Raw genomic sequence first — 23402 nt, forward strand, 5'->3', positions numbered from 1 at the left:
GCAGTACCTGTCTTTCTCTGTCTAACTTCCTTAGCATAATGTCTTCAGACCACCTATGTGCAAATGGTAGAATTTCTTTGTGTGTGTGTGTGTGTGTGTGTGTGTGTGTGTGTGTGTGTGTGTGTGTGTGGTTGAATAATATTCCACTATGTGTATATACCACCTTTCTTTATCCATTCATCTGTTAATGGACACTTAGGAGGTTTCGTGTCTTGGTTATAGTGAATAATGCTGCAATGAAAATGGGGGTACAGATATCACATTGAAATAGTGATTTTATTCCCTTTGGATACATATCCAGAAGTGGAACTACTGGATCATATGGTAGTTCTATTTTTAACTTTTTGAGGAACCTCCATACTGTTTTCCAGAGTGGCTGCACCAATACACATTCTCACCATCAGTTATTACAGTCAAATTTTAAATCAGTGAATACAATGTTCACGAAGTTGTAAAACTGAGATGAGTGTCTGATGTAGGGTATATATGAAACTTAAAAACCAATAAAACACTTAATTTAGTAAATACTAGTAAAATTTACTTTAATTTGCAGGAATTAATGCTTAAAAAGAACATCTAATATTGAGCCAGGCCTTTCCTTAATACTCCACATTCCAACAATTACTAACTCTTTGAATTTGCCTCTGAAATATATGCTTCAGACATATATTTAAAGGCAAACATAGGTTTGCCTTTAATTTTCCACTGCTGCTGCTGCTACCACCACCACCATCACCACCACCACCACTACTACTAGGGCTGTCCTTATTCTGGTCTAAAAAGAAAACTAATAATTCATTCATTTTATTTTTAACATACAAAAAATATCATTTGACAGACACATATTGAACATATAACTAATATGAGAGATATACAAGACTGGAAGAAAGGAGCTAAAAGTCTAATGGGAGAAACTAACGTACATTGATGCTAGCTAGCATAGGCTATCATCTCCTCTCCTGCTCCAAACCCTAGAATGTATAGAAAAGTATATATTAAAAATCACAATAATGCTTTAAAATAAGAAAGGGAATCCTTGATGGGTTGGAAACTGAGAAATCTCAGAAAGATGAAAAGCAGAAGGGATCACATGAAAGCCTGAAGCTCAAACAAGAGAGAACGAGAGCCAAGGGAATGATTCTAAGGCAACACTGTACGTACCAGTGAGGCTCTGGGCTGGTGTTGGTGTGACACACGTTGTGGATTCCTCCAGTTCCATTTTCCCTGCCGGCTCGGAACACCAAGAGCCACAGGTCAGCTTGTTTAAGTCTTCCCACATCCCTGAGAAATAAGGCTATAATAGCCCCAAACTTAGAGATAGGAAATTGAATTAAGTCTGGGTAGAGCTGTCATATGATTAGAAGATAAGGCAGAGGGGTACTGTGGAAACCAATAACAAAGAGCATTTCAAGAAGATGCAGATGACCAAACAGAACCAAATACTGATGAAAGGATAGTGAAGTAGAAGATATAACTGGATTTGGTCATTCATTCAGCGTTAATTTTCACCCTCAAATCCCACTTAAATGGACTGAGAAATGAATGAGATTTTTAAAAAGTGGTAGAGAATAAAACTATTCTTTTAAGATGTTCAGGAAAAGGAAGAACAGAGAAGATAGAAGTCAGAGATCCAAACAGGCTTCATTCGAGGCCTTTTATTTTATTTTTTTAAATAAAGGACACACTTACATTTGGGCCTGCGTGACAGAGTATTCTTCCTTGTGTGCAGCTTGTACCTAATTAGACAGTACCATCTATAAAGTTTCTCTTCTGAAGTTTTATTTTCTTCTTTCTCCTTAAATACTCTCTACTCAAGGTGATGAAATTGAGACTTACAATGGTTAAATGGTGGAATATAAATATAAATAAATATATAAATATGGTATCTCTCTCTGTATATACATATGTATATCTCCCAGCCATTGTATTACATGTTCTCATATATTATATCATTTAATATTAAGAATTACTTATTAATCCTATCTTCTTTGCACAGATGAAGAACCCAAGGCTCAGAGAGGTGACACAGGTACCAAACAGTGGAGAATGACATGAGTTCACTTCAGGCTAATTCCAAATAAAACTAAATATATATATATTTTTCCAAATCAGAGTTATACAATCAGACCTTTAACTTATTGGGAGAAAAAATTTTGAAAGATTTTCTTGCAAATTAATGGGTAGGTTATTTATAGGAGGAAAAAAATGAGGATTTAATGAAGTTAATTTATTTTATGTAGTTGGAAAATAAGCAAAGTACTATGGATGTCAGAAAACCTCCTAGAATGTTTTTCAGGTGATTGATCTAATACCCATCAGGTATGGATCACCTTGCATTATTATTTTAGAGATGTCTGCATTTTGTTTTATGGCTACTATATAGTAATGCATGTGTTCGAGACTATTAAGAAAAAATACAGGAAATGACTAAAAATAATATCTCCATACCTGAGAGAAATCCGTAAGAGAACATATGACTTTCTCTGCTTTTGACAATCATAAAAATAGAACATGAATCTGGAATACCCAGCCTGGTTTTGAAGTGGGGCTAATGTTAATGCAGTTCCTCCTATGAGAGTCAGATAGTAAAACTAATTGAAGATTCACATATGATGCCACTTCTATGAATTACTCTAGGTCTGTGAACTTGTTTACCCATCCAACATTGGGTTTTATTGCATGAAATTGCTTTACTAAACTATTTAAAGTGGACAAATCCCAAAGTACATCATTGGAAATATTTAGACCTTCAAGTTAACACAGAAGAAAGTAAGCAATGGGAACTCTGATGATCATCCAAGTTATCTGAAGAAGAGAAACCAGTTTAGAGTCCCTTCAACTTTCATTGTGAAGGGAGAGATTTTATTAATTTCTATGCATATCAGACAGGAAGTGATTAAATCTTTTCTAACTACAAACAGTAACGTCTTCACTCAGGGCATCACAGTTTTATTTTGAATTTCCCAACTAACTTGCTCACATGTTCTTAAAGCATATTTAAAACTTTGTTTAAAAGGATTCACGACAGTGTTTATTTGGCAGGTACTCATGTATAAGTCAAAGAAAGGAAAAATTCTTTAAGGATTATGAACTTCCTGGCTATAAAAAGGCTCAACAGCTGTTCATGGATCATTTGGTTACTTATAAATATCCGCTTGGAAAAGCATTATCCTTCCAATGGTTATTTAGAAGTTTCAGACCTTTCTCATAAGATAAATCACAGGTAATCACACTTTGTAGGACGTTTTAGTTTTAGTTTGTTTATAAGAGGAAGATGAAATATTATATACTCGACAATTTTACACTCTAGAAAAGAACACTTAATCACTTGTATGCCAAAGGGGAATTTGAATAAAAAAATAAAACAACGAACACCTATTACTTTTATAACCATAAAATTTTTTTTAAAGAAAATAAAATAAACTTTTGTCTAGCATTTGCTACAAACTAGCTATGATCAATGGATCTTTAACCTTCATGGGTTTGACTTTCCTCTGTCAAGTAAATCTGCTGTGCTTCTACAACCTTCTTATGGTTCAAATTCTACCTCACACTTCTCTTAATTTTAATTCTCTTCTGTCCAAAGACCATTTAATTATTTTTTATCCAGATGTGCTCATTTTTATTTTAAGGTTCTACCTCTAATATCTTTTATTATCACTCGATTACTAAAACTCCTTTTATATTTGAAAAGACAGCTGTAATAATTCTCCTTTTAAAAGTACATTCATTTTTTAAAAAGAAGTTTTATGGCAACTCTCTTTTTTGTTACTGCTTCTTATAAAATTCTTCACTTCCTACTGGGCAGAATATATGACTTTAAAATCTGGTCTTCTCAGGAGAGTGAAAGAACAAATGGTTTCAATGTGTTTTACAGAATAAAGAAAAAAGTTACAGATCTAACTTTCAATATTTTGCTACTGAAAAACAAATAGAAATATGAAAAGGAAATGTCAAGAGGGCAAGAATAATGACAGCACAGGCAAAAGAGTATTTGTGAGGCCTGTCAAATTTTAACTTTGGCTGGTGAATAACTTCTGCTGTAGAACTCCAACTCACAGGTAGCTTTGGCTCCCAAAACAATGGCTTCTATGACTTGTATCAACACCAAGTACAAACAGAAATTGCCTTAAATGTCCTGTCCTAAGAGATGAAACATGCTCATTTAAAATCCAATGATATAGGTAAGTGTCATATCTCAGTTCAAAGTGATTATCAATTTTGTGCCACTCATCTTAGCATTTTCCCAATCTATTTTGTCTATGATGACTATAGGTATAGATTATTTCTTGTTGTCTTTCAAAATACTACTGTCCCATGTTTCATCTGTAAACATCATTATTTCTGTTGATATTTTTCTCTGGGTTTAAGATGAGCCAAAATATTTATTTGCTTCATCACATTTTAAATACACTACTAGTCAATGAAGAGGCAGAGTAAGAAGCTTTGTGACAGTGTGTGTGTGTGTGTGTGTGTGTGTGACATATTTTTAATTGTTTACTAGAATGGTAAATAATAATTTGCAATTTCAATTAGAAAAAATTATAATGATATTTTCCCTAATATTTAATTCAAAGAAGAAAACAACTATATGAAAAAAATGAGAACATCTAAAGAGCTTCACCTCTAAACCCCCTTAAAGACTTAAACCTTAGATATGCTAGCCTATAAATATATTTGAGATTTAATCATTGCTTCAGTCATACTTCTATGTGCTTCATACTTAGAAGACAAAGTACCACACTGAAGAAGCTCAGAGACTTAAGGGGGAGCCCAAAGTGAGAATAAACAATAATCATATAGTAAGGCAAAAGGAGGAAGATGTAGAGGCCAGAAACCAAGACCCAGTGCTTATTTAAGTAAGTAACTGTAATAATATCTTATGATTGTCAATTATTTAACAGTTAATGCAACAGTTAAAGAGACAATTTTTGTCTCTGCTCTCATTTCTACCTCAATTATAAAGTCAATGAATCATCAATTTACAAAGGAAGAAAGCAATTGAGGAAGAAGAAAAAAGGAAACTACAAAATAGTCAGGATACAACTAATAAAATGGCGTTAATGGATCTTTACCTATCATTAATTACTCTAAATGTAAATGGATTAAATCGTCCAATCAAAAAGCACAAAGTGGCTGGATGGATAAAAGTAAAATAAGACCCAACTATCTGCTGCCTATCTGCTGCTCAGAGTGAAGGGATAAAAAAAAGATAGTCCATGCAAGTGGAAATCAGAAGAGACTAGGGTAGCTATATTTATACCACATAAAAGACACTTTAAGTCAAAGCTGTAATAATAGACAAAGAAGGTCATTATATCGTATTAAAAGGGGCAATTTATCAAGAGGACATTATAATTATATATTTATATGTACTCAGCACCAGAGCACCTAAATATATTAAGCAAATACTAACAAATCTGAAGAGATAGACAATAATATAGGACCAATAGAAGACTTCAATACCTTTCTTTCAACAGTGGATAGATCATCAGTAAGAAGTCAATAAGAAAACCTTGACAATCAATAAGGAAATATTGAAAATCAATAAAGAAACGACTTGAAATATACTTTAGAACAATAAACCTAACATATATATACAGAACATTCAATCCAACCACATATGATTTATCTTGGAGAATATTCTGGATGTGTTCTCAAAGCAGAATGCACTTTATTCTCAAACACATCCAGAATATTCTCCAAGATAAATCATATGTCAGTTCACAAAACAAGCTCAACAAATTCAGAAGATTGATATGATATTAAGTATATTCTGACCACAATGGTATGAAAGTAGAAATAAATAATTAGAGAAAAGATGAAAAATTTACAGTTATGTGTAAATTAAACAACACATTGCTCAACAACCAATAGTCAAAGAATAAATGAAAAGAGAAATCAAAAAATTTCTTGAAACAAATGAAAATGGAAACACAGCATGTCAAAACCTATAGGATGCAGCAAAAGCAGTCCTAAGAGGGAAGTTAGGTGATAAATGCCTACATTAAGTAAAAAAAAAGATCTCAGGTAAAGAATCTAAATTTATACCTTAAGGAACTACAAAAAGAAGAATAAAGTATGTCCAAAACTAGAAGAAAGAAAATAATAGAAATAAATGAAATAAAGACAAGAAAAACAATAGAAATGATCTATGAAGGTAAGAGTTGAGTTTTTGAAGGTAAACAAATTTGATAAACCTTTAGCTAGACTGAGAACAAAAGAGAAGATGCAAATAAATAAAGTCAGAAATGAAAGAGGAGACATTATAACTGAGACTACAGAAAAACAAAGGATCATAAGAGACTATTATGAACAATTACATACCAACAAATTGGATAACTTAGAAGACCTGGACAAATTCCTAGAAACATACAACCTACCAACACTTAATCATGAAGATATAAAAAATCTGAACAAATAATGATTTGGAGATTGAATTAGTAATTAGAAACCTTCTAACAAAGAGAGCCCAGGATAAGATGGTTCTGCTGGTGAATTCTACGAATTAATGCCAATCCTCCTCAAATTCTTTCAAAAAATTGGAGGAGGAAACACTTTCAAACTCATTTTATGAGGCCAGTATTACTCTGATACTAAAACCAGATAAAGAGAGTACAAAATAAGAAAACTATAGGCCAATGTCCCTGATGAATATAGGTGCACAGATTCTCAACAGAATAATAGCAAACTGAATTCAACAGCACATTAAAAGAACCATACAGCATGATCAAGTGGGATTTATCCCTGGGATGCAAAGATGGTTCAACATATGCAAACCTATAAATGTGATATACCACATTAATACAATGAAAGGTAAAAATCATATTATCATATCAATAGATACAAAAAAAAGTATTAGATAAAATTCAACATTCTTTCATGATTAAAAACTCTCAACAAATTGGGTATAGATGGAATGTATACAGGCCGAATATGAAAAGCCCAAATCTAACACTCAATGGTGAAAATGTTTCCTCTAAGATGAGGAACAAAACAAGGGTGCCCCATCTCACCACCCCTATTGTCAGAGCAGTTAGGCAAAAAGAAAAAATAAAAGGCAGCCTAATCAGAAAGGAAGAAGTAAAATTATCTCTGTTTGTACATAATATGATCTTATATGTAGAAAATCCTAAAGATCCCACCAAAAAACTGTTTGAATTAATAAACAAATTCAGTAGAATTGTAGGATACAAAATCAACACACGATAATCAGCTGAGTTTCTATACACTAACAACAAAATAATTAACAAAGAAATAAAAAAAAAATCTCATTCACGATAGCATCAAAAACAATAAATACTTATAAGTAAATATAGCCGAGGAGGTGAAATATCTATGCTCTGAAAACTAGAAGACTTTGATGAAAGAAACTGAAAATGACACAAATAAATAGATATCTGGTGTTCATGGATCAGAATTAATATTGTTACAATGTCAATACTATCCAAAGCCACATATAGATTTAATGTAATCCCCTTCAAAATTCCAATGGTATTTTACATAGAAATAGAAAAAAATCCTAAAATTTGTGTGGAACCATAAAAGACCCCAAATAGTCAAAGCAATCTTGAGAAAGAAGAATAAAGCTGGAGGCATTTCTATTTGGCAAATGTATGTGATTAACTTGTTCTAAACACTAAAGTTAAGTCAGAGATAATATGAGAGGTGTGCTACTTGCTACCATACCAGTTGGTACAATATGGTACTAGACACAGAACAATGTGTGGCCATATGAATGTATGTATTCTCTTTATAAAAATCTGTAAAATGTGGGTTGATATATTTCAAATGTTAAAATATTTGTAAAATTTTTAAGGCTTCGTCTATGCATTTATCTCAATTTCCTTAAGTTCTCACTATGGAAAAACTAGATGATGGTAAATTTTTTCAAACTAACATTGGTATCCTCATGAAACTCACATGTGAGAATGCTGTGATTCAAGAGGTAAATGGTCCCTTCAAGAGACATACCTAGAACTGGGACCAGACTCCTTGTTTGAATTTCTTCCACCAGATTATATTGCCTCAGGAAGGAACATTAGGAATCCTTATCTGAGATTTGCTTTATACTGAAAAAGACATCTCTTATTTCTTTGCCCTGTGAAAATAATTCTTTGAAAGCAGAATAGAAGTCATTGGGAAAGATTTGAAATGTAAATGTTCACCTTAAACACAACCTTTCACAAATGCTTTTCAGTAATGCAAGGCAATCATCTGAATGTGTATGATGAGTATTTTCAAACAAAAATAGAACGTCAGTATTTTGATAACATTCATATATACAGTATAGGGAATCTTCTTTTTATATCTAAATTCCTAGTAAAGTAAATGCGCCCATGGTTATATTGTTTAATAACCAACCTGGAAAATTAAATTTGCTTTTCATTGTTTTCTTAGGAAATAAGGTTTAGTGTTGTCATAATCAGTGAGGTGAAAGATATGACTCGTGTTTATGAAATGACATGACCAAATTAACAGCAATACTAATCTCATTTCTTTCAGTAAGAAATCTAAAAGAATTACAATAACTTTAATGACTAGCTCCAATTTTGTAGCATTTTCCTTCTTGTCACTCCTTAAGGAGGACATTTTTTTTACATAGAAAGTTACAACTTAGTTCAATTTCATAAAGATAGGTATTCAAATTAAGAAACTCTAAGTTGTCTCCACTTGGTATATTCAAATTATATAAAATATGATTTCAAAGTCTTAGCAAGGGTCAACAAGTATAAAAACTAGGACAATCATATAAGGTATTGTATAACTAGAATGTTTTTGAAAGTGAAAGAAGTTGCTATTCATAATTAATCTGGAATATCAACCACACATGGAGGCGGTTTAGGGCAAACCAGGATATGTGGTTACCCTAGGAGGAACTGAACCCCAGTCATTCTTCATCTACATCAGTCAGCAAGTCTATTTACTACAGTTCTGCAGTTTATAAATTGGGGATAAAATGCACACATTTTCATTGTTAGAAAGGCAACACAAAATCCAAATTTTCTTTTACAATCTGACATAGTGTGTGCTTAAATCCATTTGCTCCTATTACTAAGCTGTTAAATGAATTATTTTGAGAAAAAATGAAGTCTTTCATGCTTTATTTCAAATTTCTATTCTCCCTCAGATATCTTTCCACGTCCTCCCATTTAACTCTTTGTATTTGTTTTCAGGACACTAATAAAATAAGAACAGAAGCTGCAATGATCAATATTTTATTCACTCATTCTGAAAATGCTGCTGAGTGCCCACTGTCTGCCAGGGCCTGTTCTAGGCTATCCTGGTGATAGATAATTAGAAGAGGTCACTTCTGTTAAGAAAGACAAGCTATTTAGAAGAAAAAGATAAGTACATGAATTACTATAACACAGGGCATAATGACAAAAATATAAATCTATATATACTTATATAGATATATACATACATACGTGCATATATACATATACACGTATGTATGTGTATATCTATATCTATCTATCTATCTATCTATCTATCTATCTATCTATCTATCTATCATCTCTCTATCTATCTACCTATATATATGGTATGGGAGTTCAGTGATGGGAAAGAGATTTGAGAAAGGTGTTTTGGGAGCAGAGAGGCCCATAAGTAAAGTCACAGAGGAAGGAAAGCACAGGGATTCCTCTGAGTGTTACTGCACTCTGGAGTTTGATCCCAAGGTGCCTGGAAAAGTGGAGTGGTGAAAGAGTACAAAGGATCTGCAATATCAGGCAAAGCATTTTAGAATTAGTTCAAGGAATAGGGTCATACTAGATGAGGAACAGGGAAAGATCTACTGAGAAGTGCACTTGTGGAGGACTGGTCTGACAGTGGCGAATAGGATGGACTGCCTGGCCTGAGGAGACCAAGAAATAGCCTAGAGATAGAGTAGTGTTCTAACAAGGGAGGAGACAGTGGTGATATGAAGGAGGAACATGCCCCAGAGAACCTGGAAATATAAGCCTGAATATATGACAAGTGACTCGTTTGACCTCCATGATTAAGCTTTTAATTTGATATAATAGAGAAAATAATGATGGTGTCATTAACAAACATTTCAATGAACCTACTCCAAACTGACTGAATACCATTTTATCTTAAATGTTCAAGCAGTAAAAATATTTTCACACTTCATCTAGATTAGTTTTTAATTCAATAAGTTTTCCAAAAGAATAAAACTTACAAAGGTAACTTTTTAAACGAATAATTTTATTGTCCCAGTCGTAAGTGGTATAAACTTATTTTAGTTATTTAATTAATAATTTTAAAATGTGACTAGCAAGTGAAAGAAAAGGGACTAGTGAAATCTAAAATATCCACTGAATTAAAAATGTTGAAGATTCTACACTTCGATAGTCTACACGCTGTTTTCTCTTTCCCTACTATCCACCATAACATAAGGATAACATACAGTCTCTTTAAGAGTAATGTGTCATTCCCAAACATGTTCCTTCCATCATTTGCTTTCAAACTCCTTAATAAATTTCTCTCTCTAAATACTCAGCGATTGTCACTGACAGATTTGGCTACTTGGGGAAGGCGCTCAGTTCTCTGTCCATTGTAGTATATCACAAATTTGCTGAGTGATCCCTTGGTGAAGAAGTTACATTTCTGGTAGAGGTTGGATTTGAGATCTTTCTCTGACTTGCTAAGGGCTATTTATGATAAAGAGTGTCTAAGAATGGATTAAAGAACATGTCATCTTCACACCAAGTACAAGATTCTACGATTTTACAAAATGGTTATCGGCAAAGATGAATTTTCATGAAGAAATTCTAAATTCAAAGAAATTTAAATTATAGTTTATTACTTATCTCTCTGTTTCTGTTCTTATTTTATTAGTGTCCTGAAAACAAATACAAAGAGTTAAATGAGAGGACGTGGAAAGATATCTGTTAGGATTAGAACCCCTGACACAAAGAACAAATACCTGTTAGAAAGGGAGAGATTGATTATCTGTTGTAACTGCATGGTAGTCCCAGGTTCTTGTTATGTGATTCCCTTGTTTAAAGGGAGGAAAGGTACCACACTGCCCAGAAGTTGATCCATGCAGAAAGCAAGGGGAATCTTTATTTATTTGTTCATCAAATACTGAACATCCACAGGGAAACAGGTGATGTGATGCAACGATGAACAAGGTAGATAAGGCCTCTGATCTCACAGCCTAGGAAGGAGCCACAAAGCTCTACACTTGTACATCTTGGCGATTTTTCCAAAGGTAGGCTTCACGAATGAAGCTGCTCAAAAAGATCTGATCGAAATCTAGTTAAAGCTTATCCTCTTGTTAACTTTTTGAATGAACATCTCTTTGATTCATAATTTTCTTTTTTAATTATGTAAGAGAGAGACTATATACTTAAATTCTCACAAGTATTCTGCACATATTCTAAGAGATCCAGCTCTGGGAAATAACTTTTGCAAAATTACACTTCTCAGTATAGCACAAGGGTTTACTTATGCTTTGCATAAAAATTGCGAAGAAGCAGCTCATTAATATGCTAAATGCCCTTTCCTATTTATAGACACTGACCCACATTTCGTTTTCAGTTAATATGTATTCAGAACTCTGACATTTACTTGTCCTTCTCTCCTTTCCACCTTTAATACCACTTCAAGCAAAACTGTCAAATTCCTTTTTATTTTGTTGACCATGAACATATAAGGGGAGAACTCTAAGTGTACTTAATTCAAGCTGTTTGAATATGTTTCTTTTGCCTGATCTTAGAGGAAGCAGTAAAAACGATTTCAGGTAGCATTTTTAGTGATGAAAATCTGCAGGCTCAGCAATATTGCTTAAATTATTTGCTTGTCTTGGCTAATGTGATGTTTCATACTATCAAACTGTTGCACTGATTAGTTCTCTGTCCTCTATCAGCACTGACTTTTGAGAGTTAATGGCAAATGCTGTAGAAAATTTGACATCTTCCTTGCACTCAGGCAGTAGCAAACATATCTTTATTAGGAGTTAGATGAAAGAGTGCTGTATTTCTTGAAGCTTTTCTCTTTAAATTATTTCTGGTAGAGGTTGGATTTGAGATCTTTCTCTGACTTGCTAAGGGCTATTTATGATTTATTTCAACCTTTAGCTGGCTCTTGGAAAAAAAAAAGAACAAAGTTGAAAATAAAGAAGAGAGGCCGCTTAATCCTCAGTGGTATTTCAGCGGCATGGAGTACCCTGAATCTTAGGATAGGTGCATTGTTTAAATTTAAAAATATTTTTATTTTTTCTCTGAAAAATAAAATTAAAATCCTTTATCATTTTTAATTAGAGAACAAGTGCCATCATTTTTTAAAGAGAACAAATTTCAAGCTGTGAGTCTTTTAATGCAGGCTGGTCCTCTGAGACTTTTCTGAATCACAGCAGGGAAATTTTAAACTCAGTCAAATAATTTTCTTAGGCAAAGTAGTGATAGGCCATGGTGAGATATGAGTGTCATTAAAATTTTATAGAGGTCCCTAAGACACCACAGTCACTGTAACATTGACACATTGACTATAATATCTCCAAAGAAGCGTTTGCTGTCTATCATGTCTCTGAAGGGAGCTGTTATAGCCTATCGATGCAATAATCTGCATGTTAAAAAGTCTCTAAATATGTATTTACAAGATAGTCAGATCTGTTTTGGTCTATTGGGTCAATAATCCATGCATTAAAAGTCCCTAAATATATAATTTACAAGATAGGTCAGTTTTGGTTCGCTGAGTCAACAGTGAGGAGGCCTTTAAAAAAGGACCTAGATAGTTGCATAGTCTGCATTTTAGCAAGTTTGGAAATGCAGTTCTGTACACTTTCTCTCATTTAAAGAGTGGATTTACTATGGTAGTTTCAGTGGATGTCAGAATCTGTGTTTCATTCTGGCCTATGATATTTTGCTTTTAAAATGTCAGAAGAAGGTAAACTGACATAGTATAAACTATATTAAAGCTATGAGCAAGTGATAGAAATGCAGACATTTAGGCAAAGCCCTCTGGGCCAGGATGTATGCTGTCCTTCCAGGCTGTCTTAGAGCTTCTTCTATCTCCATCCAGGCCCAATTCACCTCTCCGTTTTACCTGACTGCTCTGCTGTAGCCTTTGCCTCCTCTCTGTCAATCTCCTTCCAGCAGCCAGAGGGATCTTGCTAGGACTTCACATTATGGCCTTGCTCTTTCTTCTCCAGCAACTTTGCATTTCATGATAAAAGCCAAAGGCTCCTTAAGATATGCCTCTAATCACTGACTTCTCCTACCACTCGCCCCCTTGCGGATGCTGCCAGAGCACACTGGCCTCTGCTGTTCTTGAGCAGACCAGGCATGCTCTTGCTTCAGGTTCTTTGTACTTCCCTTCCCTCTACTTGGAAAGCTCCTCCCTCAGATATCCACATGGCTAGCTCTCTCACTTCCTTTAGGAGTCTTAGGAGAAGAGGCCTTCCCTGGCCACCTTGTATAAGATAGCAACACCCCATCCCAACACCATGAATTTCTTTCTCCATCATCCATTTTTGTTGTTCTCCACTAGCACTTATCACCATCTAATATACTATGTTGTTATTTATTTGTTTATTGTCCATCTCTCTCCCCTAAAAGTTAAGCTCCACTAGGGCAGGGGCTTCATCAATCCCAAAAATTTAGATAAGAACCTGGCACCTGTAAGTGCTCATTAAATATTTGTGGTGAAAATGAATGAAAGCAGATAAAATAGAGTTTTCTCTCTACTTCCCCAACTGCTGGCTGATACGTATTCGTGTTTAGGTTGAGGAGGAGTATCTCTTTCTGAGATAAAGTCCTCTCTTCAGCCATTAGACCTCAGTTTCCTGTAATATTCTCTAAGTGGCACAAAACTGGTCCTTCATGAAGATGTTCATCCACCACTACCCCAGAGCTACTGGGTTACGATGGGGCTCGTGGAGGAGCTGGGGTCATTTCATCTGGTCATGAAAACACTCGACCAGCCAAATTCTAAGTGCAATAGTGTATCAAGATGGGATTAGCATTTCTAAATCTCCTCCAGTTATATGGCAGAGGTGCACATACCATCCCTCATGACTGCACCAGATTAGACGACAGTTACAGTTATATGGCAGAGGTGCACATACCATCCCTCATGGCTGCATCAGATTAGACTGTATGTGCACCTCTGCCATATAACTGTAACAGACTGCGGAGTACTGAGTAGAATCATTATTCTCTCCTAAACTTGGTAAATTATCCTTGGGTATTCTCCCATGTCTCTACCCCCACCTTGAACCATGCATGATATTCTCAAATGCATCCTCTCTCATGATGGAAGCCTGTCACAGTAACTTCTTTATTTAAATTTCACAGGAACATTCTTTATTTCAGTTACTCAGAAAGGTGCCTTTGGCAAGAGAATCACAGCTGACAGCAAATTAATGACTATGATGCTGTGATTAGTTGAGATTACAGGCTATAGAGGACGTGTCTGAGCATTTACCACTGTCATCATACTAATGCTGTCATCTATCAGTGATTCATATTGGTCAAAAAAGAAGATATGGTTCAGTTACAGTAGTCCTATAGAAATGTAACGAAATCTGTCTGTAATGTAAGATTCAGTGATATGCTAATTAATTGAGAGAATTTTTACTGTTAACCTGCTTATTCTAGTCTCTCCCATGCCCTCCCCCAGCACACAGATTTATTTTAATAAAGCTTTAAGGAACAAGCTAACTGAAAAACTGAAGATAATTCCAGTCCCCAAACCTGAAGTATTCATTAAATGAAAGGAAAACATCATTTAATCTTGAATTATTTGGATAAGTGACTCAATTTTGTAATTTATTTTGCATGAGTAGACAAAACTTAATGGATATTTCAGTGCCTACCAGCACTTGACTGGATTTATAAAATAAACTTTTCTATCAGTTTAACAGACAGGAGAGGATAAAAATTAACATGAACAATACCAACGACAAAACCTTCTACTCAGATACTAGGTATCATTCCACCTCCTTCCAAATTCTGTCTGAAAAGCAATAACGATTTCTATAATCCCCAGCAATGACTTTTGCAGGGAGAAGATTTCAAATAAACGTCTATTTGCTTTAGGTGAGCTTCACTGAATCGGTCTTATTTGATTTCAGATCCTCCTCAGGGAAGAGATTTCAGGATTTCCTGGTTGTAAAATGGAAAAGAACATTTTGCTGAACTTGTATGACATCATCTAAAGCATTAAAAGGGCAGATAATCATGGATTCTCTGCCTGTTTACTAAAGCTTCTTTACCTTCTCAATCTATTTTATTTCCAAATGTCAGAGTAGTCTGAAACCTTTCAAAGATTTACAGACTGCAGAAGCAGAGGAAATATTAGGATAAATCCTTTAACTTTTGCAAAAGCTCTTAAATAATTAATAGGTGGGCTTTTGGAAATGTTATATATCACAGTACAGTTACTCTAATATATACCTTGTGAAGGCAAAACATAATTTAACAACAAAGGGCTTGAGGCCCTCTCCCTTTCTAGAAAGTTAGTGAAATGGCTCTTTAGTATACACTTGAGTCACAAATGAAGAGAATATTGAATTTGTGAAGGGGAAGATTATAACTAATATCATAAAATTTATTTATTAAAATTAAAATACTACATAGTGAATGAAAATGGTAAGTACCATCTTTGTTTTAAATACAATTTCTTTTCCATATTCTACTTGGAAATTCCCTTGCATTGTGGAAAGAAGAACAAATGTAGCTACCATAATATTATTGATAAAAAGCAACAGAAAATGTAAGCAAATTATTTTCAAGCTTAAATTACAAAAATGTTTCTCTAATATACTTAAAATACCAGAGCCAAATAGCTAAAACAAATAAGATTTAAAAGATCTTATCCCACATATAGACAAAATATATTTCACAGTAATAAATTAATTTTTCTTTTTTATGCAAAATCTTTCAACCATAACTTCATGAAGAAATGTGAAGTGGTGTGAAAATGATCTTACCTCATATTCAAAGTCCTCTGTTCTGTCTGCATCAGCAGGCAAGCTGGAAAGATACTCATTGTCCTCATAAAATTCATGCTCCATCGGATGAAGAGAATGGCAGCTATGGGGAATGTAGCAATATGATAGGAATAGATCAAAAGGGTTGTTTTCAAAATTAAAACTGATTTTAGAATTTCACTTTAGTCTTCTGTGCTTTGCAATAAGACTTGTACTGATCTAGGCTTTAAATGAACTACAGCTCAGAAGGAGCAATTGCTTGTCTTTCTCCACCTACATGAAGTCCATCAATTCGATTTTCTGAGAGAATTTGAAGATAAGGGCCCATGGTCAGAGCTGCATTTTGTGAAGACTGATGTGAAATCTTTGACAGGCCATGGTGTTTTATTCATATTCTCTGGTCTGTTGCCAGTCTACCGAATGTGACTTGCTGCATGCATGGGTACATGGCTTTTAAGACTGCAGTCTACCCAAAGGGAGGGTGGGGTAGGGTGGGTATTTTGTAACAAAGTACTACCAATGTCAAAATACACAGCTCCAAACTTTTTTGAAATCCATTTTAAAAGCACATATTTTTCAGATAGTAAAACATACTCACATTACCCCCAATTCCTTAAGACCTCCTTCCTCATAACCTACATTTTCCCCTCTTTGCACAAATATTAAAGAACATTCATGGTGATAACTCACTGGAAACTCCTAAGCCACAGGTTTTTATAATCCCTTTAGAAAATTCCAGGGAACAGACAGAACTGATTAAGTAAAGGAAATGAAGGGGCCCCAGGGCATTGTACATATCTTTTATACATTCTTTCACTTTAGGGAAATGTTTTAAGTAATTGATAGAAGTGCTTTCAAATTATTATATACTATGGTAGATACTATACATTATACTATACAAGGGCTAAGCATAGTTCAACAGCAAAGGGCATGAGATCATCTCTATTTCTAAAAGTCAGTGAAAAAGCATAAGTGCAATCAAGCAAGTTCATTGCAAGTAAGATTTGCCAGTATGGATGTTCTTGGAATGGTGCCTTCACACAGTCTGTGTAAATAATTTACCAGCCTCTTACTACTATAGGCTCCTTACAGGGTGAAACAGTGTAGGCTCAAATACTACAAGCAGTACATGCAACACCTTGTTTGCTGTTCTAATAGGTAAACCCTTCTTGCTTAAATCCAGACTGGTTCTGCAAAGCCCATTTGGGCTGGTAAAATGTCAAAGCTTGCTGTTTGGGGCATCTGATGTGTTTCTCTTATCTTTCAGTCAGTAAGAGGGGAACCCTGCCAGGAGAAACACCTTATTCATTCAATAAACATTTATTGCATGTCTACCAGATGCCAGGCCCTATGTCAAGTACTGGAAATAACGTTGGTGCACAAAATCCAATTCTTGTCCTATTAATTGGGTAAAGCAGCAAAGTAGGATTTTAATATAGTGCAATAAGGAAAAAACACAGAAGCTGTGAGAGCGCTTAGTGGGGGTATTCCTGTGGCAGCCCTAGGAAGTTTTCTAGAAGAGGTCGCCTCTAAACTAAGATCTAAGGAAGAGCATCACAGCGTATTGGTCGAAAGAGTTTGCACTTAGGCCAGACCTCTTTGGCTCAGGAGTGCGTCCGACATTTCTTTGCTATGTGATCTGGGCCAAGTTACCCAACATGTGTGACATGGGTATGGTAATAATACAGTGCACCCCTCCGAAGGTTGTTGTGAAGACTAAATGAATTAATAAGTGTAAAACACTTAAAATATTACCTAAAACATGTTAAGTGAGCTAATAAATATTGGTTGTTTTTATTATTCATTCGAGAAAGTATTTATTGGAGGGCTGGCTATTCTGTGTCAGGCTGTACTAATAGATATTTTATATTTGTTTGCTTGTGCATTGTTCATCTTTCTCTCTAGAATAGAAGCTCCAGGAAGTAGTGACTTCATTTTCATTCCCAATTTTATGCCCAGCACCTAGTTCCAGTGCCTGACATAAGGAATTATTTAACAAGCAATGGATAAATGAATAGAGCCATAAGCAAGACAAACTAAGTCCCTACATTCCTGGAACTTGAGGTTTCAAGGAGTGGTTTCCAAAACATGGTAGCACGTTACAATTTTCTAGAGAGATTTTTGAAAAATTCTGATGCCTGGGCCTTACTCTAAAAAATTCTTATTTAATTGGCCTGAGGTGGGACTCAGGCAATTGATATTGCTTTTCCAAGTTCCCAGGTGATTCTAATGTATACATTCGACCCACTGAAATAACTTAAAAAAGCCACTTAAGGGCAGGAAATTGGCACGATTAGATCTATGTTTTGCAAAGTGGAAAATGGAGTACAGTAGGCAATGAAAATGCCATCTAAGCATACTATTGCTCTTATGAATCAAACTCTCAATAAGGTTTGAATATTTGCTTAAAAGTTCATAGAACATGGGCAAAGCATTCTTCTAAGCCTATACAAGTAGAATTACTTGAATAAAATATCTCAAACTCCCTTTTAATTAGGTAAAAATTTGGAAGAAATATTCTTATAACAGTTTATTTCATAGTTCTATACTTCTCTGACAGCCAGGACCTTTTGTTTACAAATACAATATATTGGGTAATTGCTTTCTTTGGACAACTGCACTTCAATTAATTTCCTAGCGTTTCCTTTAAAAAAGAGAAAAGCAACAGAGAGTCAGAGAGAGAGGTGACCTACAGGGGAGAGTATAGTGCCAACATGCCACTTCTGTATCAGTCTTAATAAGGGTTTTGGCAGCTTTTGTGAGAAAAGCTATTTCCCTGACCAGTGCTCATGAGTAGTGTGAGGCTTTTGATGACTGGAAATGAAAAGGTGAACTAATTGGAGCCAGAATTTTTCATTGTATCTCAGTAAGTAAGATTCCTGAGGTGAAACAGCTGTGTGGGTCAGGGACAGCAGCTAGCAGAGATATCTGAAAATTAACTGTAGACAAGTGGAGACAGACTATAGACAACTGTAGACAGCCTGTCTCTGTAATTGTCAACTAGCTAGTGTGACTGATTCTTTCCAACAGCGACTTTAAACGATGAATGAAAACAAATAGGGCTTTGAGGGGAAATGACAGAAAAATACCTGTCTGAGAGCAGAAATGGACAGATGTCTGGCACTGGAGGCGTAGGTGGCCTCAGCTTGGCCAGGGCCATGATGTGTTCGAAAGTGATGTCTGTCTGTGTGCTGGCGTTCATGAGCTGCACTTCTGGGGCCGTTCCGTAGAATGGTTTACTAAGAGGCGTTCGCCTTAGCACCTGAACCACAATGGGCTCCTTGGCATTTCGAAAAGCTTCCACTGCCTCTTCATGGGTGGCCTTTGAGAGATCCTTCCCATTGACCTGTGAAGATAAAAGGACACTGCTCATCTCAGAGGAAAGAACAGAGAGGCTGTCATGATAGATTAATAAAAGGTGGAGAGGGGAGGTTTAAATCAGCTCTGATATAAATTTTGCAAAGGAATATTTAATCGGACATGGATATTTATTGAGCTCCTTACCAACATGAGAAAGTGAAGGAGATAAGGAAAACAATTACTTCTAGTATTTTTAGAGAGTACACCAACAGAATGATTAGTAAAGATTTAAAAATTTAAATAATACATTGGCCTCAGAAAATGTTCACTGAAATCTTCGGATAGGTAGAAATGCTAAGTATATCCTTTTTTATGATCTATCAATCTCTTACTAGAATTTTCAACATTTAATCAAAGTCTTCCTGGTCTGAAATCTATTTTTTTAGAATACTGTTAAATTTCTTTCATATTCGTCATCTTCTTATCTAAGACCATGTTTTATCCAAGATAATTTACATTTTATCCTAAATCCTTTCTATTCAAAGTATGGTCTGTGGACCAGCAGTTAAGCATCATCTAAGAGATTATTAGAAATGCAGAAAACCTAGCCCTACCTCGGACCTCCTGAATCAGAACTGGCATTATAACAAGATACCAGATGATTTCTATGATATGCACATAAAAGGAGCACTACTCTAAAACACCTCTGAAGGAGTATACTGTGTCTCTTTGGATCATCATCTATTTTAATTTATATCAACTGATGACTCTCCAAGGTAGCCCTGGACATAATAAAGAAAGAGGTGGCATTTGCCTTTGCTCTCCATCACTGCTTCTCAGCTGGACCAACTACAGGCACTTACTCTAGCCTTTGTGGCATCCCAAACACCTGCACACTTTTCTGAACACCCTCTTGAGGGGCAGCACAGGCTGCTCTCAAATAGTTGTTAATATATTTCCCTAAATAGGTACTGATAACATAGCCTCTTAGTGGGAGTTGTGCTTTAATAAAAGATCATGGAATCTTGAAATAGCTTCACAACTCCCACCCCAAATGAATTAATAATGTTGGCTTTTGCCTACAGGAAAAGATACTTAGAAGCAAAATTCTGTGTTCAAAACCACAGAAATAATACCATTTTTAGACAACTATGACACCCGTCTATTGGTGAGGCTCAGATAACTGCTATGTACCGGCAAATCCTTAGAGATCCCTGGGAAGAAGCAAAGGGAATCACTGAGTTGCAATCAAAGAGCAATTGCTGACATTGAAATGAGCACATTCTCTCTCCCTGAGTAGACAAAGAACATGTGTGCTCAAAGCAAGTGTGGGGCATTTCAGGGTAAATGATACAATGCCAGGTAGAAATCGTCATGTCACGTAGAGACAGGCTTAATAACCTGGAAGAGTTAATTTACTCAATGGACCCTGAAAGAGTTAATGTGCCTTCACAAAAGGAGCAATTAAGTTTCCTCACCAGCAAAATATGTCCCAGCACAGTTCTTAGATCACTAGTAAGAAATTTTAGTTGGAGATTTGAGTGGGTACCTACCAGTGTGCATATGCTCGCTAATCTGTACATTCACACTCTAATTCTTCTCTCCATGGACTAAACTTGAAAATTACCACCAAATTTTCATTGGCACAACCTCAGAATACCTTGATGACTTTGGGCATATGGGAGTATGTAAACATCAGACACAAAAACCCATGGACACAGTCATTCGTTCCAGGAACTTTGGGCTGGGGCCACCACTGTCTTCCCTGAGGACATGTAGTCAGCAGATGATAAGAGAACTTCCAGAATGTTAAAGCACAACCTAAAAGCTAGCCTCTCATTTTAAACGATGTCGTCTTCTATGTTTCATATTGTGGTCAGTATCTATAAATTCCTGGGTTATGGAAATTGCTCCAGTTGTAGATAAGATTGCTCTGTCAGTGATATCTACAAGCTTTGCATTTAGAGTAACCCCTAATAGTGGCAGTATGAAAGAAGACAATGCTCTTTCAAAAGGAATTTCAACCAATATCTGAGGGTAAAGGGAAAATAATTTGTGATCAGGGTTCATTCCAGTCATAAATTAAATCCCACTAATGCATAAATTGTGTACTATTAAGTAGTGGACAGATAAATGTCATTATTCCATTTCTTCCTCAGGGTAGATGGGTACCTTGCCTACATGTCAATCTAGTTTTGGTATTCCTTTGTTTTAGTGATCTTCAAAGCAAGAATAATTTTTAAAAAGTGAGTTATTACTGATAATGATCATGTTCTTATGAGCTAAGTAAGATTATTTTTGCAAAATCCAGAAAAGAATAAAAATTTTTGTAGAGACATAAAAACTAATGAAGAGTATTTTGGGCTGTGAAATCATCAGTTCTTATTGTAATGGTTAGTATATGCAAATGATATTAGCATTCATACAGCAAGATCAATAACTATTGATTCTAAGACCTGTACATTCATTCATTTACAATCATGGCATTTACATGCAAATTTCATTTTCGGCTTTAAGGACAATCAAATACAATCTTAAAAAAGGACAGTTGGCGTAATCTCAAATATCTTACTTTCTCATTGGGGAATGCTTTTTTCTTCCGGTTATCATGCAGCTGACCTCTATTTTCATTAGCTATTTAATATCTCTCAAAGTAAAGAAGTCTATGACCTTTAAAGGCTCTACTGCTTCACGTGATTCCTTGGAAAATGTAAGCACTGATAATACAAAACACTCTTTTTTTTTCTTTCACTTCACTTGAAGTTCATCAACATACTGTTAGCCTACCAAAAGGTCACCATTTTATAAATTATGCCTTTCACAACAGAAAAAAGAATGGCTTAATTGAGATTTTCCGACAGTGGCTTTACTCAGTTATCATCAGTTACAGCTAGGAAGACGAATAACACTGAAAGAATATCTAAAGTTTTAATCCTAAAGAAAAATTTTGTAGTACATTAACAAATAAATTTATAGCAAAACCTCATTTTCTTCAAGTGGTGAGATCCTAAATCAACAACAAGGTATTTGATATTTTATGGTGCCATATCATTATCATTATTTTTCTTTTTCATCATATTTTCTCCCTCCCTTCTTCCCTTGCTTTCTCCTCCTCCCTCCCCCCACACTTTACTCCCTCTGTCTCAATCTTAAATTTGGTTTTGTATGGGTGATATATAACTTTTATGTGTTTTGGGAAATGAAACTGGTGATGGAGAAACCCTCTATTAAAGGTGTTCCACTTAACACAGACAGTTAAAGGTGTGGATCCAAACTCCGCTAGGTGCCCAGTGAAAGGAAAGAAGCTTTTGTGCTAGAAAAGTGCAGGGAAATTGACTTTCAGGAAAAAAAAAAAAATGAAGAGGGTTGGGAGCGAAATTGGTGAGGAGATGAAAGATAATATGAAGATTTAAAAAAATATTTTTGTGTTATGGAGTTTGAGTTTGAAGTTTCTATGCAAAAGGGTTTCAAAAAAGCTGGGAATTTGATTTCAGCACGGTTTAGAGAAGGAGACTTTTTCTAAGTGGTTGTTAAATGGAATGGGTGAGACGTTACAGTGTCATAATAAACATGAGAAGTGTATGAGATAATTCTCTCCGTTACTATAACATCTGGCATTTTGATAACTGTGGCCAAACTGATTTGGTTCCATTGCTACCAAACAATAAGAATATACCTGAAAAGACTCATGTGATTGACATTTGGTAAGATGCTAGCAGTTCAGAGTGAGATGACTGGATCTGAGATGGTGACTAGGCCATCTGATTTGAGATAAATGAGAAACCAGGCATGTTATGCATAAGTAGGTTATCAGAATTGGCAACAGCATAAACAAGGGGAAGAAGATACCAATGATAGAAGTTTTGGGATAAATACATGTGGTTGTTCTCATAAAAAACTAAATTTGGGATTGGAAACAAGTGGAAAAACTTAGTGATGTGATCACATTGTAAGGTATATAAATGTTAAGTCACTATATTCTATACCTCAAACTAATAGGTATACTATTGTATACCTACTATACTTAAAAAATATAAAAATAAATAAAAAATAAACAAATAATATTACTCATGTCAAACTTGAAGCAATTATGACATTCAGATAAACTAACAAACAGATGATTGATGACTAAAAGATAAACTGATCACTGGAAAGCATT

The 23402-nt window shown here is 35.0% G+C and overlaps 1 protein-coding gene across 3 annotated transcripts in view; it reads right to left on the reverse strand.

The window, feature by feature from the left end:
- PDZRN4 (PDZ domain containing ring finger 4) overlaps positions 1–23402 on the reverse strand; it is a 320204-nt gene that overhangs the window by 38164 nt on the left and 258638 nt on the right. For all 3 annotated transcript variants that reach the window (XM_039882300.1, XM_039882301.1, XM_039882302.1), the window contains 2 exons: positions 19033–19289; positions 15944–16046 (listed from right to left, as the gene is read on the reverse strand). In XM_039882300.1, coding sequence (XP_039738234.1) covers positions 15944–16046; positions 19033–19289 — 360 coding nt within the window. The remainder of the gene's footprint in view (positions 1–15943; positions 16047–19032; positions 19290–23402) is intronic.

The sequence above is a fragment of the Pteropus medius genome, unplaced genomic scaffold (assembly GCF_902729225.1).
Source record: "Pteropus medius unplaced genomic scaffold, Ma_sr-lr_union100, whole genome shotgun sequence".
In the NCBI taxonomy this organism is placed as follows: Eukaryota; Metazoa; Chordata; class Mammalia; order Chiroptera; family Pteropodidae; genus Pteropus; species Pteropus medius.